The sequence below is a fragment of the Lactuca serriola genome, chromosome 4 (genome assembly GCF_051521515.1).
Source record: "Lactuca serriola cultivar US96UC23 chromosome 4, Lser_US96UC23_V15, whole genome shotgun sequence".
Taxonomy (NCBI): Eukaryota; Viridiplantae; Streptophyta; class Magnoliopsida; order Asterales; family Asteraceae; genus Lactuca; species Lactuca serriola.
The window spans coordinates 316,821,025-316,838,100 of NC_136411.1; the positions used below are offsets into that span (position 1 = coordinate 316,821,025).

Sequence of the window (17,076 nt, forward strand, 5' to 3'; positions counted from 1 at the left end):
ATGCCATTTGGGATCACCAATGCGCATGCGGCTTTTACGAATTTGATGAATTAGGTATGCAGGACGATGCTCGATCGATCAGTCATTATTTTCATTGATTATATCTTGGTGTATTCCAAGACCATGAAGCGGCATGAGGAGCACCTTCGAGAGCTTCTAGGAGTGTTGAGGCGAGAACGGTTGTATGCCTAGTTCTCAAAGTGTGAGTTTTGGTTACGAGAGGTCTAATTCTTGGGACATCTCGTTAACCAAAATGGGATTTTAGTCGATCCGGATAAAATTGAGACCTAGATGTAGTGGGAGGTTTCGAACTCTCCCTTAAAGATCAGGAATTTCTTAGGTTTAGAAGGATATTATCGGATATTTATTCAGCAGCTCCAAGATTACAGTACCCCTCACTTGTCTGATGAGGAAGGTTGTGGATTTTCGATGGGGCCTTGAGTAGCAGGTGACATTTGAGACTTTGAGACAGAAATTGTATGAGGCCCCAGTGTTGACCATCCCCAACGGTATTGAGGATCTGCTGGCGGTGCTTCTCTAAATATCATCCACCGTTGTGTGCAGGAAACCAAATACACAGATTACCCTAAAGCAAAGGGACCATCTGTGTAATTTACCATTTAAAAAAAATAGTTGATTAGACAAATAGTAACCAAATTTCGTATTTGCTAAATCTAAATACCTTAAATCTCTCTTTCAAAAAAGGTGTAGCCAACTCACCTTTCAATTTATTTCATTGTTGTGAAATTTTGTATTTTTTTTGTTCAATGTTAAATTTTGTACTTTTTTTTTTGTTCAATGTTATCAAAAAAAATGTTGACATGAGAAGTCTATTGAAAGAAAGAACTTAGTTATGAACTATCTTTTTCTTATGAAACTACGTATTTTTTATGACATAGTGCTGATGTAAATTCTCATGCAAGTAAACCACCATTCTTACATAAATAAATAAACATTTCATTGGGGAAGAAATGACCCATTTTGGACAAAAAAAGAAACAGTGCATATGGCCAATGTTATCAATAACACATTAAACACCATTCTTTTCCAAAAATAAAAAAAACCATATTGAGCAACCTTTGACCATAAATTTAAAATGGTACAGCTGAGTTAACTAACATGTAAACCATCAAAATCCAACAAGCCTTTTAAATTTTCTTCATCTCACAGTTGAGTAAGTAATGAATTCACTTGAAGTAAACTGAAATGGTTGATGTGGAATAGGATTCCTGCAACACACCACACAACAAAATTCTTGAATTAGAATTTCATCCGTAAATGATGCTCTAGTCATCCGATATCTCAAATGCTCTACTCAAAGAACATCTGAATATCAGATGACTCCTTAAATGCTCTGGTCATCTGTCTGATAGATGACCGGAGCATGAGCATCTATGACTGGAGCACCAATGCTCCAGTCATCTTATATGATATCAGATGATTGGAACTTTATCTAAAAAGATTGTTACGTACGGTCGTGGTCCGTAAACTTTTATCTGGCGGACATGTGTATCCCTCCCGTTAAGATGATTCGACAATATACCAATTTGCAACATGAAGGTATTTACAAAAGCTTCCCTGTCATAAGAAAATCAAAATACTATAGAAAAAATATGCACATGATTTTTTAAGACTTTAATTATATGAAGTTGAATTTCCAATTCAAATATTAAAGCTATTGTATTGCCTACCGAGGATCATTTCCAGACAAAGATATGTGTACCCAACCAGTTGGTTTCACAAGTTCTACTGTTTTTATCTCCTACAAGGAAGAACATGATCAACTTCAAATTTTCAATCAAGGTCATAATCAATTCGTACTATAATTTTGTACTCCAGTAGCTAATGATTAAAAGAGTAAAAAATAAAAATAAAAGCCAATGATCAGAAATTTGAGAAGAGCACCTTTAAGTTATGGAAACCATCTCCAGCACGAATTGAGATCTTACTAGGTGTATAACTCTCATCAAGATTGAAATCAACATAAAGCGCCACTAACTGAATAAGCAACAAAACCCCATTATAGATTTCAAATGCAAGATGTGATTTAGTGATTACAGAAACAAAACAAGAAGATGTTTTTCCCCTTTTTTAATAAGTCGGATTTCTAGAGTACGATAAGGAGAAAGCAAGATTGTACTTTACTTGAAGTTTAACTTTCTTTTGGAACTGAATGTTAACGAGATGTGGTTGTGCGCCATCTGATCTGAATCCAGAATTAATCAAGGATTTGTCAAATGGAAAACCACACACATGAAAAAGTAAAAGAAAATTGGGGAAACGAAATGGAGAAATTAACATACTGCCAATAGGTTTCGTAATTGTCATCTCGAAGAGAAGAGACGCCATTGCCGGGTTTACAAGAGCTTACGCTCCAAGCAGCCATCTTTGCCATCTCACGAAGGTCGCCATCTACCACCAGTTGCGGATTCCCTCCCGTGAGTTTCGTTTCTTCTTCTCCCTCCGATGATTCAGTCGCCATTTTGCCAAGGAATAACGATCTGATCTATTGTCCAACAGTTGTTAATTATAACGAGAGTAGCTGAAAGAAGAAACAAATTAAGTTATGAAAAACCCTAAACCCTTCAATCACGTCAGAAGATTCAGGAATTTCAACAAGTCAGGTCGAATCAATTACACAGTGGGTAAAATTGTAAAGCCAGATATCAATTGCGAGGAGGCGAGATAAGGACTTGGTGCGTGAAGCTTCTTCTTCAGAAGTTTCAGGTATTGATTATGGAGGAGGGGAGAGGGAAGATTTTCTTTTTTGAAAAAAATAAAATAAATCCCAACATGTATATGACAAATTGCACAAATAATACTACTATATTTGAAATTAATATTAATATTAACTGTTATTTGAAATTAGGTGTAGACCGTATATTATATAGGTTTGCTAAAACAAAAATTAAATATAAAAGTTCAAACAAAATTTTATTTAAATTTAAAATTTAGATTTGAAATTTAAAATTTAATATTTAAATTTAAAAGGAAACATATTAAATATTATATGAGTATTAATAGTGTGATTTATTGGTTATTTTCAATAAAGTAATTATTAAATTAGATATAAATATGATGTGTTAATTAAGAAAAAATAAAAAATAATAATAACAAATGGAAAAAACATTTAATCAAAAATACAAAAAAATGACATGTGTCCAAGTTAATGAAATGGTGACATGTGTCAAAATTATTTTCATTTATTAAGTAGGATTGAAGAGTATATTCACACCCCACTATTCACTTTTTCGATATCCAGTCAATTTTACTCATTCATATTTCACTTGTCAAAAGATAGCAAATAGTCACATTTCATTATTTTTTATTTTTTTTAAGAAAAAAATAATTTATTTTTAAAGTTTATAATTCAAAAAATAAATTAAATTAACACAAAATGTTAATAAACACAAAAATTAATTAAAATAAAAATATTTCATTACTTAAAAATTAAAATTACATAATAAAACTTAGAAAACATAATTAAAAATTACATAATAAACAAATTCAAAGGGTTGAAATTTTTTCTAGACCTATCGGAGGTGTTGTGGCCAAAGCATGTCTAAACCTATCTTTTGACAGGAGGGATGTAAGACTCGTCTAGACCTATCGGTCCTCAACGATCTGATCTATTGTTTCTTTCTCTTCTTCTCCCTCCGATGATTCAGTCGCCATTTTGCCAAGGAATAACGATCTGATCTATTGCATAACAGTTGTTAATTATAACGAGGGTAGCTGAAAGAAGAAACAAATTAAGTTATGAAAAACCCTAAACCCTTCAATCACGTCAGAAGATTCAGGAATTTCAACAAGTCAGGTCGAATAAATTACACAGTGGATAAAATTGTAAAGTTCAGATATCAATTGCGAGGAGTTTCGTTTCTTCTTCTCCCTCCGATGATTCAGTCGCCATTTTGCCAAGGAATAACGATCTGATCTATTTCATAACAGTTGTTAATTATAAAGCATGTCTAGACCTATCGGTCCTCAACCCGGAAGATGAACTAGAATCAGGCAACCTCGTCGAAGATCTAACACATTGCCAGAGGTATTGTGGCCATCGGAAACACGAGTCACTTCTTCGGGTTCACAACAGAAGCATCGTCGGGATTGAAGCTTGGCTGGAAGCGAGGTCTGGCCAGTGAAGAATCTGGCAATGGCAACTTATTCTACTCCGGTTCTTCTTCCATTGCGACCCTCATTCAACTCTCGATTTCACTAATGTCTCCTAAGAACACACACACACACACCCCCTTACTTAGCTAGGGTTTAATGCTTACACCTCTAAAGGATAACGCAAAATTAGGGTATACAGAGCACTGGTCCTCCCTGTGAAGCTACCAGTCCTCCGTCGCAACCCACCGGAGATTATAGGAGGAGATGAAGATATACTTGTTATGACTGCAATCGAACCACCATCAAGATTTCATCATCACCGAACCATAATATTCGACTGCAATCACAACGACACGTCTTTCTATGAGGAACCACAAACTTCGACTTCAAAACACCGATTTTGACTTTTGGCATTGACACTTTCCTTCACCCATCGAAACCGATTACAATTTCATAACTAGCTTTCGATTCAAATAAACAACTCTCACAATTTCAATTTTCACTTTTCTTTGTTTGACCCCAATAAATACTTATCGATAAACACCAAAATCAATTTCTCAAATCGATTTTGAGATAAGGACTGTGCTCTGAAGCAAGACGATTGGTGTGCTTGTTTTGATGAGAAGTTGAGGTTGTAAAGGTCTAATCAGTTTGGGCTATATGATTCCCGCTTCAAGATTGCATTTGGGCAATAAATTTTAAGGCTTGGTGATGCAAATAAGGTGTTTCTTTTTCTGCCTGGCAAGTGTTTGATAAAATGTCTGAATGAGTTTTTCAAGTGTTGTTGCCAATTTTTGACTCAAGCTGATGTAGAGATTCTATCCGGTGTGGGCTCCATTATGCACACTCCAGCCTTTTGTTGGAGTGTCACTTTTTCTTTTGGGTTAGTGCTTCTAATTTCGGGTCTCACCTTGAGGCTTAAATAAACTTTATTTGTTGGTCTATGGCGTCCCCTCATTCCTTTGAGAGCGGAGCTTGGTCGTGTCCTTTTCGGGGGGTTTCACTATTGCCCAAATGGTATTGTTGGAAGTAAAGGGATTTCCCGTATGATATCTCATCTCAAGAGCTTACACCTCCATAAAGATTAACGCAGAGCTGTGTTACGGGAGGCTATTACTTCTGACATTGGATTGTTTATATCTATTGCAGCAACTTTGAAGGAGTTTGGTCAATGGATATGTGGGGATTGCATGAAGCTTCATGCCCTGAGTCGTTCATGTCACCACCCGGGTGGCTTGATTAAGTTTATTGACGGGGCTGATGACATGAGCATGCATATTGTTGGCATTCCAAAGCCCCTACCCAATGAACCGGAAGCCGACCTCGATGATGGGTTGGTGATGGATGCTCAACTACTTGATCGTGTTTTTAAGCTGCCTATCACCACTGTCAAAAGCATCTCTCATAACTGTCGTATGGCTTTCTCTCAGGATTTGAAAGCAGCCCTTTCCAAGGTGGTTGCTCATCCCGGATCCGTTGAAGCGTGGGTTGCTCTGTTAATTCTTCCTAGGTGTACTCTTCAGGTGTTCAGGCCCAAGAATAGGCAAGAAAGTAGGTCTGGCAACAGGAAGTATTTGCAACATCGTAATATCTTGAGCGCTTTAGTTACTTGGGGGACTGAAGACGGTATCGTCAAGCTAGTTAAAAACTTAGTTTACAATGCAAGACTGGAGCAACAAGATAAAAAAGAAGATTACATTCAGGAGAAAAGAACATCGGGCAGCACCAATGTCAGACAATGTCTTTGTAAGGTTGCTGATGGGCATTTTACAGCGGCAATTAAAGTTTTATGTTCTTCGGGGGTTGCTCCATTTAGGGGTGATACCACGAGGCATTGGAGGATAAGCATCCATACAAGCCACCGCTTTCCATGCCCAACACCATATTTTCAGAACCTCCCTTGGTAGTGGATGTTGACAATGTCCTTGGGGGAATTAAATCCTTCCCTAAAGGTACCTCGTGTGGGAGGGACGGGTTGAGAGCTCAACATATTTTAGATGCCCTTTGTGGAGAAGGTTCGGCTATAGCCAAAGACTTCCTACATGCTATTACTTCTGTGGTTAATCTATGGCTAGGGGGAAGATGCCCTTCGAGCTTGGCAGAATTTGTTGCCTCTGCTCCTCTCACGCCGCTCTTAAAACCTGACAAGGGAATACGACCTATTGCAGTAGGTACTATATGGAGACGTTTGGTTTCCAAGTTGGCCATGAAAGGGGTTAGTAAATAAATGGTCAAATATCTCAATGATTTTCAGTTCGGAGTCGGGGTGTCGGGTGGCGCTAAGGCCGTTTTACATAGCGCCAATAGGTTGTTGAGTGAGCGCCACGATGACAAATCTCTCTCCATGCTTACCATGGACTTCTCTAATGCCTTTAACCTTGTTGACAGATCCGCATTACTTCATGAGGTCAGATTGAGGTGTCCTTCTATTTCCTTGTGGGTAGAATTCCTATATGGTCAAGCAGCAAGGTTATATCTAGGTAACACACATATTCTGTGACAACCTGAAATTTCCATTCTTTACAAACCATATGAAGTCAATAGAAGTTAGAACAGTTACAAAGAATTTCCAGACTTTTGGGTATAAGTTTGACAGTTTTTCAGGATTTACACTTAAGGAGATATCAGGAGAGTGGATGCACTAGGGTTTTGTGCAACACTGTTATTCCAAAACTCTAGGATATTAGGGTTCAATTCCGGAATAAAAATATTTTCTGCCAAAAAAAATCCCAGGACTATATATAGAAATCTGAACCATATTCATTCATTAGTTACATTTCCAACAAGAGAAAATCCAAATTCTCTCTCACGGATCTTCGGGTTTTCATCCCAAATCGTGAGTACTTCTATCTAGTTGTATTATATAGCTTAGATTGTGTTTAATAACATCAAAATCATGTCAAAACACTAAGATTTGTGAGTTTACCGCCCAAGAACACTTGGAGAGTAAACTCTTTTATAAGGGCCAAAATGTGTCCAATGTCCCTCCAAACCTTGGAAATGAACCTTGAGACTACTCATAGCTAGTTTAGACATCCAAAACATTAAGAATCAAGGCTAGAAGTGAGTTCACGGCCAAGGAAGTTCTTGGGCCGTGAAATCCATTTTTATGTGCCAAAATGCCCTAAAAGCCTTCTTTAATCCAAAAGACTAATTTAGACAAGTACCCTAATGTATTTAGGACTAGCAAACACCTTTAGAACACCAAGAAAAAGGTGTTCACGGCCCAAGAAGTTCCAGGGTCATGAACTCCAAATAATAGTGTCAAATGGTGCTATAAACTCTTCTAAAGCCTTGTACACTAGCATAAGTTTAGTTCTTGGTAAAATTAAGGACTTGAAAACACCCCAAACACCCTCCCAAGGGAGATTACGGCCGTAATCTCCAAGGGATATGGTCCCAGGGTCGTGAACTCCTAAAAGGAGTTATATAATGCCCTAAACTCTTCCATGGACCAAGCCATTAAGTAGAAATGCTTCTTAGGACCTTGTAGAGCAAAAAACATCAAATGGACACATAAGTATGAGCTCACGGCCGTAATCTCATGAGTTTATGACCGTGAACTCGTTTAATAGTGTCATTAGGGTCGTGAACTCCCTTATGGAGTTTTCCTTGAGCCCTACACACAATAACTTTCCCCTACAAACACTTAGATGCAATCCTAGAGGCTAATAACACTTGATAAAGGTGTTTAGCATGTCCTAGGGCGTCTTGACTTGTTTATTAGTTGTTTTTATACTAATTTGTTACATATATGTGATATTATATGTTAACTAGGATCATAGAGTGTGTTCAAGACTTCACTTGACACCTAGCAATCCTACCTCTTCAGTTCATCCGTACCACCCACAACAGGTGAGTTCATACCCCTTAATCAATGTTTTAACTGTTTTTAAATGTTTTATGGGGGGGGGGGGGGTACAAGTAGAATTATGTTAATTATTATATTAATCACATGTGATTAATAAGCAGCATTCAAATGATTGGCTACTCATTAGCCGTTTTACCAAACAGTTTCATTCAAATGTTTTTCATAAACACTTTATGTGTTTAAAACTCTTTATTACACTGTACATATTACTCTGTATGTTACATTTCAAACTTATTTACAATTGTGTTTCAAACAAATGTTTCTTTATACTAAACTATTTTATCAAACCCATGCCTTCAAACCGGTTTATAGATTGACATCAAGTCGATCTTTTCTTAGATAATAATTATGTTCAAAGGTTTTACAAAACTTATTTTATGTTTTTATATTACCAATTGCATGCCTATATATGTATAGATATATACGAAATGTTTAAAAGACTTAGGAAGACTATCCACCCTATTTCCTTTTCCTCGATTTGGATGTGGTCTGGTGGGATACCGGGTATCCGTCCGAAGGTTGTTTAAATATTAATTATATATCATATGTACATATATAGTCATAAAGGCCCTTCCAGTTCATCCAATGCCCTTGGGTAGCAAGGATATACATCCATGTCCATACGTACCAGTTAGATTACTAGTAAACTACCATATGGGTAGTTTAGGAATATACTAGAACTATTACTAGAACGCGATATCATACAATGAGTCAGTTCATTCATGAGTCAATAGTTGCTAGATAGAGAGAGAACACACATTACACCTAGTACACACAGTACATTACTATACATGCTAGATAGAGAGAGAACACACATTACAGCTAGCACACGTAGAACATTACAGTACATTACTATACTATTACATAGATATGTTTACATGATCACACTTACATGAGTACACTTACATGATTACACTTACATGATCACACTTACATGAGTACACTTACATGATTACACTTACATGATCACACTTACATGAGTACACTTACATAATTACACTTACATGGGTACGCTTACATATACATAGGACAGACGTTACTAGGTGCTATAGCATGGAACAAGTTCAGGATCTAACTATACCGATGAATCACAACGCAATTGTGATAGTTATATTGGGTATACATGATCATAGTAATGTGGATGTGTCACGTAGTGCAGATATGCATGGGCGTGTAAAGGTCTCAAAATCCCTTTGACAGGGGAGCGTATAGCATGGGATCTAGCCATCACATTATACATTATCCCTCAAATAAGGCAGTTGAGTACCGATGTAGTTATTTATGACAAATGCTACAGTACTTAGAAGAATTACCCTAGACTTGAGGTAATTGGTATGGTTGTAGTTCGACACTACACCATAGTACTATTTCATTTTCCCATTACATTCACTTCGTGAATATTCACACGACTCACGGTAATGTAAAAGCTATATTTTTGGTTAATGATAGTCAGACTTGGGAAAATACACACTCTTACAAGAGACACACATAGACACTAGATGCCTTGGTAGAAGGCTACATTCAGAACAGTCGGGCCTTGGTAGAAGACTGCATTCAGAGCAGTTAAGTCTTGGTAGAAGGCTACATTCAGAGCAATTAGGTCTTGGTAGAAGACTCTCTTTTATAATAGTAGGAATCATAGGGATTTCTAGGGTTTTTCAAACGTTTACAATTGTTTTACAAACATTTTCATACTTACAATTCATATACATTTTTAATACTTACAATTCGTATTCATACAAATACCTACAGTTCATATACATACAAATACTTTACGTATAAATTAAGACACTAAAATACTTATGATCTCACCAGCTTTAAAGTTGATACTCTCTTTCAAAATAACTTGTATCCTCAGGTCAACCATAAACAGGTACCGATGCAAGGTTCAGGGAAGATGGTGCTCGTTCAAGACGCATCTTTCATTTTGATTTATTCTTTAGCGTCTATTATAATTTGACAGAACACACTTGTATTAAAATTGTATTATTAATGCAATGGATGATGTTGTTGCTTGTTTACTACTTTTCATTGTTGTGATACTATACATGACGTCCTCCGCCCCAGAACGTTTCCGCCGTTCTTGGTTTTGGGGTGTGACATATTCGGTCTTCTACTGGGGTTCAGCAAGGAGACCCCTTGGGACCACTTCTCTTTGCCATTGTGTTGCACCTGCTCTTGCATAAGATTAGAGACAATTGCAAGCTCCTTCTCCATGCATGGTACTTGGATGATGGCACACTTATCGGAGATTCGGAGGAGGTGGCCAAAGCATTAGACATCATTATGGTGACTGACCCAAAATTGGGCCTTCAGTTGAATATCAAGAAAACCGAGCTCTTTTGGCCCTCGTGTGATGGTAGGAAGTTACGGGAGGGGCTATTTCTGGCGGACATCGGGAGGCCTCCTTTGGGGGTGAAACTTCTTGGGGGAGCTGTTAGTAGAGATGCTAGTTTCATTCGCAGCTTAGCCATAAAGAGAGCCGAAAACGCTGTGAATTTGATACGTCTTCTTCCACAATTGTCTGACCCCCAGAGTGGGCTCCTTCTTCTTCGGTCTTGTATGGGTATTGCTAAGCTTTTCTTTGGGTTGAGGACGTGCCAACCCGTTCACATGGAGGAGGCGGCAATATTCTTTGACAATGGATTGCGCGGTGCGATTGAGGACATTGTGGTTTGTGGGGGCCCTTTCTTTGGTGACATACAATGGCGAATTGCTTCCTTACCCATTAGGTTTGGGGGTTTGGGTTTATACTTGGCAGTAGAGGCTACCTCCTATGCTTTTGTTGCCTCAAGGGTCCAATCTTGGGTATTGCAAGACCACATCTTACGGGATAGCGGTATACATGGTATGGATTCTGATTATGATTGTGCCTTGGCATCCCTTCGCAACAAGCTTCCAGATTTTGACCTTAACAATTTTACTACTAAAGACACCGCCCCCCTAAATCCCAGAATACACTGGCGAGTGCCCTTTTTCGTTAAATTGTCCAAGATATGGAAGTGCATCTCGACATGACGGCTTGACAGAAAGCAGTTTTCCAGTGCTTACGTGCACCACATGCTCAAGATTTTTTTCTGGCTATCCCTATAGATGGGCTTGGCCAACACATGTCTCCTGTGGAGTATCGTACTATTCTCAAATATCGACTCATGATTCCCATATTCCCAGCTGACGAGATATGTCCTGTGTGTCGCAAGGCATGTTTGGACTCTTTTGGAGAGCATGCAGTTCACTGTAAAGAACTTTCGGGGTTCAAATACAGGCACGATATGGTTAGGAATGTTTTGTTTGACATATTTAAGCGTGTCGGGGTTTCCGCTAAGAAAGAGGCACCTGTTAATTTCTTGAGTGACCCGACAGAAGGAAGGTCAACCCTCAGACCGGCTGACATTTTGATTTTTGGATGGGTCGGAGGGAAACACGCATGTGTGGATCTTACATGGGTATCCCCTCTTGTGGGCCTGAGGGCTGGGGGTTTCATAGCGGGACATGCTGCTTTAAAAGCAGCTACAGGCAAAGTCACCAAACATGAGAGATCGTGCATGAAAAATCAACACGTGTTCATACCATTTGCATTTGATACGTTTGGTTTCCTCGCACCGGATGCGGTAGAGCTTCTTAAAAGAGTACAACGAATCATTCATAATAATGTTATATCCCATAGATCTTCGGATGTAGTCTTTAAAAGAATTAGTTTTACCATTCAAAAAGGCTTAGCGGCACAACTTGTTGCCCGTTTGCAATCTCACTCATTGTACGATGACAATTTTTAATGATCAGGGGATAAACTAATGAATAATAAAAATGATAAACCATTATTAAAAAAAACAATGATCAGGGGATAAACTAATGAATAATAAAAATGATAAACCATATTTAGAAAAAAAACAACGGAACTCTAGATCATTATCCGAGTCATCCGAACCCTTGACGAACACATTTGAATTTCATCTGATTCTGCAAACAAATCATCAAGCCAATACCTAGTGCCGGTGCGGTAGCCGGAAACGCATCCAACTACACTCCGATACTTCTTTTCCACACAACACGTCTTGGCCTAAGTGATTCCGTGCATGTGATAGATAATTCATTTGCAATTAAAAAATGAAAACTATTAAAGGAAATTTCGTAAAAAACATAACTTTAAAATATAGTAAGGACAAAAGTCACAGCTTATAATAAATTTACTTTAATATTGTGAAAGATAAAAACAATTAAATAATAAAAAAACTTATAAAATCTAAATGTGAAAATCTGGTATGGGATGAGTAGTGACAAAATTGTTATTTTCAGAGATATTATTATTTTGCATCTTGGATTGTTTGTTGTACAAGTTGTAATGTTATTTGGATTTAACTATTTGTGGTCCGAATGCAAAACGAAATGAACAATGTCTTTTTTAGTGACACCGAGGTTACTTTCATAATATAGTTTTATTTAACAAAATTAAATTATTACTTTCATAATATAGTTTTTATACTACATGACAAAAGGTGTTGTGTGTCAACTCGACCCGACCCATGTGTATATCTATCTTCAAGCTACTCCTTAACAATTATATACCTACTCCACAATTTCTTTATGTCCATTAAGTCCTTCATTAAGTACTTAATTACAATCGTATAGTAACACACAAATAAGACTTATACACAAATAATACCTACAAAAACAAAAGATTCCAAGGTTCTATTCATTAATACAACTCTATTTCAATCTTGATTCTCCCTTCATTTCATTAATTCATTATGTATGTATTAAGTCAAAAAAAGAAACAACGATATATAGCTTACCAAATTAAGTCTTACGCCCACTAAGGCTATGTTTGGCGTACTAGCGGAAAAGCTAGTTGTTAGCTGAAAAACTGGCTGATAGCTGAAAAACTGGCTGTTAAATAAAAAGCTAGCTGATAACTGAAAAGTTAATTGATAAAAAATGATGTTTGGTAAAACTAGCTGAAAAGCTAGCTGAAATATATAAAATTATATAAAAGGACATTTAAGAATATTTGTTTCTATAATTAATTAAGGGGTATATTTGGAAAATTTTGAAAAGGCTCCTAAAAAGCTAGTCTAAGTAGCTTTTCAAAACACTAGTTTATAAGCTACTTTTTGGCTTGCCAAACACGACAACATAAAAAAGCTCGAAGTATAAGCTTGCTTATCAGCTAGCTGTGGTGCACCAAACACAGCCTAAGCCCATTAGGCCCATTAAGAAACAACACCTAAGATAGCTATGATACTCCACACACATTTAGCCTAACTAGTTCAAGGGTGCTTGCTAAGTAGTATCCTTCTACATGATCCAACACCAAGCAAATTTTGGTCTTAAAACAAATGGGCAGGAGGGTATATTCGTCTTTTACACAGGCGAGAGATAGAGAGCGAGTTTAAACGTGGATTTGAGAGTAATTCACACGATCAGTTTAATAGCCAAATATCAAAGTACTATGTGTTCAATATAAGGCATTTGATGAAGAGTCATTTCTGAACTTTTTTTTTTCAATAGATGTTTGAGATGCTGGAAAATAAGAACACAAATGTCATGTTCAAACAACTTGCTCCAGTTAGCATCTGTTGTGCAAAGATATAATTCAAGTTGGGTTAGATAACTTGGATTCTTGATAAATATCCTACTTTTAATCAAAAAACATGTGGTCCATATGGAAAAATGGAACAATAAAAGATGGAAGAATCAGGTCCTGTAACATAAATAGAAAGATACTTATATGCTTTCAGAAATCAACACAAGAAAAAAACAAAAACTATTGCTTTTAAGGCAAACTCTGAGCATTAATAAGACAAAATTTTGATCATAACTCATCATGATGAGAAATACTTCATATAATTCATAACAAACACCATGTACAAGAAAGTTCTTTCTAATGAAAAGAAAGAACTTTAGGCTGCATTTGTTACACAAAAACACAACTTGATTTTTGAAATGAAATTGCATTTAGAAAGTTGATTATGTAAAGATGAAGAGTTGAAACAGTTTCCATCATGAAATTTAAGTAGCAAAAAGAGATGATTTGTTGTCATAATTCAAAGAGAATTCCTTAGGTCCCAGAACATATACTGATTCTCATACTCCACTGATTATAATATCTGCAATTTGTAAAAGATGATGATGGGTGATGGGTCACTTACAATTTGACCATCTTGCAAGTTATATTCCTGCAACTAGAAAACCCGTACAACTTTCCTTCAGTTTATAAAGAGCTTCCCCTCATCAAATCCTGCAAATCACTCCTCCAATTCCTTTCTTTTAGCCTTTCCCAAGCATCAAGTACAAGAAACCAACAACTTTATTTGAAAATCTTGATATCCAAAATGTCAACAAACTCCATTTCTTCATATGGATCCAGCTGCTCATGGACAGCGAAGCAGAACAAGTTATTTGAAACAGCTCTTGCTGTGTATGATCGAGACACCCCTGATCGATGGCAGAATATTGCTAGGGCAGTGGGTGGGAAGTCTGTAGAAGAAGTGAAAAGGCATTATGAGGTGCTTCTTAAAGATCTTAGGCACATAGAGTCTGGATATGTTCCTTCCCCCAATTACAGACGTTAATCAGACTCTAGATTTCATGACAATCATCAGGTAAAGTAATCTATATACGTACATGAATGATTGAATGTGATTGTATAGCTATAACTGTGTTTTTGCTTTGTTTTTTTGCAGCATTCTGTCAAATGATGAGTTGTGAAGAAGTTGCAAAGTTCGATTTTAGGAGTATATTGTGTAGTGAAACAAAAATGTACAGAAGAGTGAAGTAGAAGTACCAGATTCAGAATAATATATTCTCTCTCTGAGCGACTGAGTCTGTGCGATTGAGTCGATTGGGAAAGGAAGGGTGTGGAGTGTGAGTTTGATGCATTTCTTTTGTGAAGTTTGATGTTGAATTTCTTCTATGTATACATGATAATCATGAATCAAATGTAATGATAGCTATATAAAACAAATTATGAAGTGAAATCACAATCGGCGTCGCCAATTTACTCGATGAAGCGCTTAAATTTGAATGTAGGATCATGCGATTGAGTGATTGACGACTAACATTCATTTGATAGTTCCATTAAATAAGCTCAATTTAGTTTCAAAAGAAACGTTGAAATCTAGGGTTTTGCTGGACGACCTATTCATTCCATGAGATCGACGTGGATGTCTGAACCTGTTCATAGACGGAGTGCTTTCCCCTTCCCCCGTACAAATCGTTGGGAAAGGTTATTTTTGGCTTAACTAAGAAGCACATAAGCTAAGTTTTTTTTTTTTTTTTTTTTTTTTTTTTTTTTTTTTAAAGACAAAATTGCAAAAATAGTCTTGTCAAATTTATGTGTTTTTGGTTCAAAACGAGACGTTGGTGTACCACTGGTCTAATTTTAGATACCTTGTGTGGTTTTGGTGTTTGTGGTTAATATGTCCCTTAATAATTATATTTTAATTTCTTTTATTTATTTTCTTATTCTTATAATAAAATGAAAAACAAAACAATAAACCCAACACACACTCAGTCTCTCTCTCTCTCTCTCTCTCTCTCTCTCTCTATATATATATATATATATATATATATATATATATATATATATATATATATAGGTGGGTTCAATTGAGAAAATAAAAAAGGTTGAGAATGGGGGAATCATTCTCAGTCACTCATTTATCTAAGCATAAAAAAGACACGATGACAAACTTGTAAATATGTTAATAACCTTCAATGTCAAATACGTAACTATAGAGAATTCGATAACAGTTCGTTCATCCTCAAAATTTCTCCTCCAACCTTCAACAATCATCCAAAGTTCTTCAACTAAACTATCATCAATGTCATCCAGTGTTAATCAATCATCAATATTCGTAGCTGGGAGGTTCGTCGTTCAAGACAAATTCGCAACCCAAATTCCTCAATTTCATCGATTTGTTAAAGTTTGGAACTGGAATTTCCCAGATTCTCAAACGAAATCAGTTGGAATCGGAATTTCTTCGTTGTTCATGAAATTAGAATCGAAGTTCTGGACTCGCAGTCACGGTCGACATTGAAGGACTCAGAATCGGTACTCACAGGTTCCCAATCGGATTTTTGGAAATCAAAATCAAAATGAGAAATCGATCAGACATAGGTGTCGCATCTGAAGTCGAAATCGGAAGTATATGATGATTTGGAATTGATAACTTGATGTTTTTAACATTTTTAAAATAGTTAACTTGTATGCACTCCAACTGTTTGATGAAATGCATAAACTAAATTACCACGTTATATTCATATATGAATAAGTTTTCTCACTTGAATCTGTATATGATTATTAAAACAAAAAAACGAATATGCAAGTCTGTATGTTATTCATATGTGAATAACATATAAAAATTATATATATATTTGTGAAAACACATTGTAATATTCATATGTGAATATATTGTGTAATATTCATAAGTGAATATATAATCTAATATTCACAAGTAAATATACTATGTATTATTCACATGTGATATACCATGTAATACTATGTAATATTCATATATGAAAATATTATCTAATATTCATAAGTGAATATACCATCTAATATTCACAAGTGAATATACTATGTAGTATTCACAAGTGAATGAATCGTCAAATATTTAAATATGAATATACTATGTTTAGTATATGCTATATTCATATATGAATGATACTTAAAATATAAAATAATAATAATAATAATAATAATAATAATAATAATAATAATAATAAATAAATAAATAAATAAATAAAATAATCATAGTTTTTATTCATAAGTGAATAACGAATGTATTGTAGAAAAAACTTGATTCATTTTTATTCACTTATGAATAACGATAGCTGAAAATATAAAAAAAAATTATTTTATTTTAAAACTATATCAATATGGATGTCTATTTGTAGAGAATAAAAAATCATGAATTTTGGTATATTTAAAATAATTTTTTGATAAAAATAGCTTCTTAAAAATTAAAAAAAAAAAAAAAAACGAAAAAGACTACGTTTTTGTATATATTAAGGTAATGTTTAGCATAGTTTAATGAAATATATTTTGTTGGAAAACACATGTCTATTCTTTTCCCATTTCCGCTGGT

General features: G+C 35.7%; 1 protein-coding gene, 1 long non-coding RNA gene and 1 pseudogene across 3 annotated transcripts; 1 reads left to right on the forward strand and 2 right to left on the reverse strand.

Moving 5' to 3' along the window:
• Positions 1 to 917: 917 nt before the first annotated feature.
• Positions 918 to 2,797, reverse strand: APC10 (anaphase promoting complex 10). Its single transcript, XM_079034853.1, has 7 exons — positions 2,639 to 2,797; positions 2,304 to 2,542; positions 2,146 to 2,206; positions 1,906 to 1,998; positions 1,692 to 1,762; positions 1,474 to 1,578; positions 918 to 1,229 (listed from the first exon to the last, which is right to left on the reverse strand). The coding sequence occupies exons 2-7, from the start codon at positions 2,480 to 2,482 to the stop codon at positions 1,160 to 1,162; spliced, it is 579 nt and encodes a 192-aa protein (XP_078890979.1). The 5' UTR covers positions 2,483 to 2,542; positions 2,639 to 2,797; the 3' UTR covers positions 918 to 1,159.
• Positions 2,798 to 14,001: 11,204 nt separating this feature from the next.
• Positions 14,002 to 14,910, reverse strand: LOC145097316 (uncharacterized). Its single transcript, XR_013704314.1, has 2 exons — positions 14,772 to 14,910; positions 14,002 to 14,464 (listed from the first exon to the last, which is right to left on the reverse strand). It is a non-coding gene; the product is annotated as an uncharacterized LOC145097316 (long non-coding RNA).
• Positions 14,320 to 14,970, forward strand: LOC145097315 (protein RADIALIS-like 3 pseudogene; annotated as a pseudogene). Its single transcript, XR_013704313.1, has 2 exons — positions 14,320 to 14,589; positions 14,671 to 14,970. The product of XR_013704313.1 is annotated as a protein RADIALIS-like 3 pseudogene (transcript).
• Positions 14,971 to 17,076: the final 2,106 nt, after the last annotated feature.

What these genes read in the sequence shown, in the direction of transcription:
- APC10 (XM_079034853.1), bottom strand. Translation starts at nt 2,482, where the DNA reads ATGGCGACTGAATCATCGGAGGGAGAAGAAGAAACGAAACTCACGGGA. An exon ending in ATGGTTTCCATAACTTAAAG is followed by an intron (nt 1,763 to 1,905) that starts GTGCTCTTCTCA and finishes TCTTCCTTGTAG; the next exon opens with GAGATAAAAACAGTAGAACT. An exon ending in TTGTCTGGAAATGATCCTCG is followed by an intron (nt 1,579 to 1,691) that starts GTAGGCAATACA and finishes TTCTTATGACAG; the next exon opens with GGAAGCTTTTGTAAATACCT.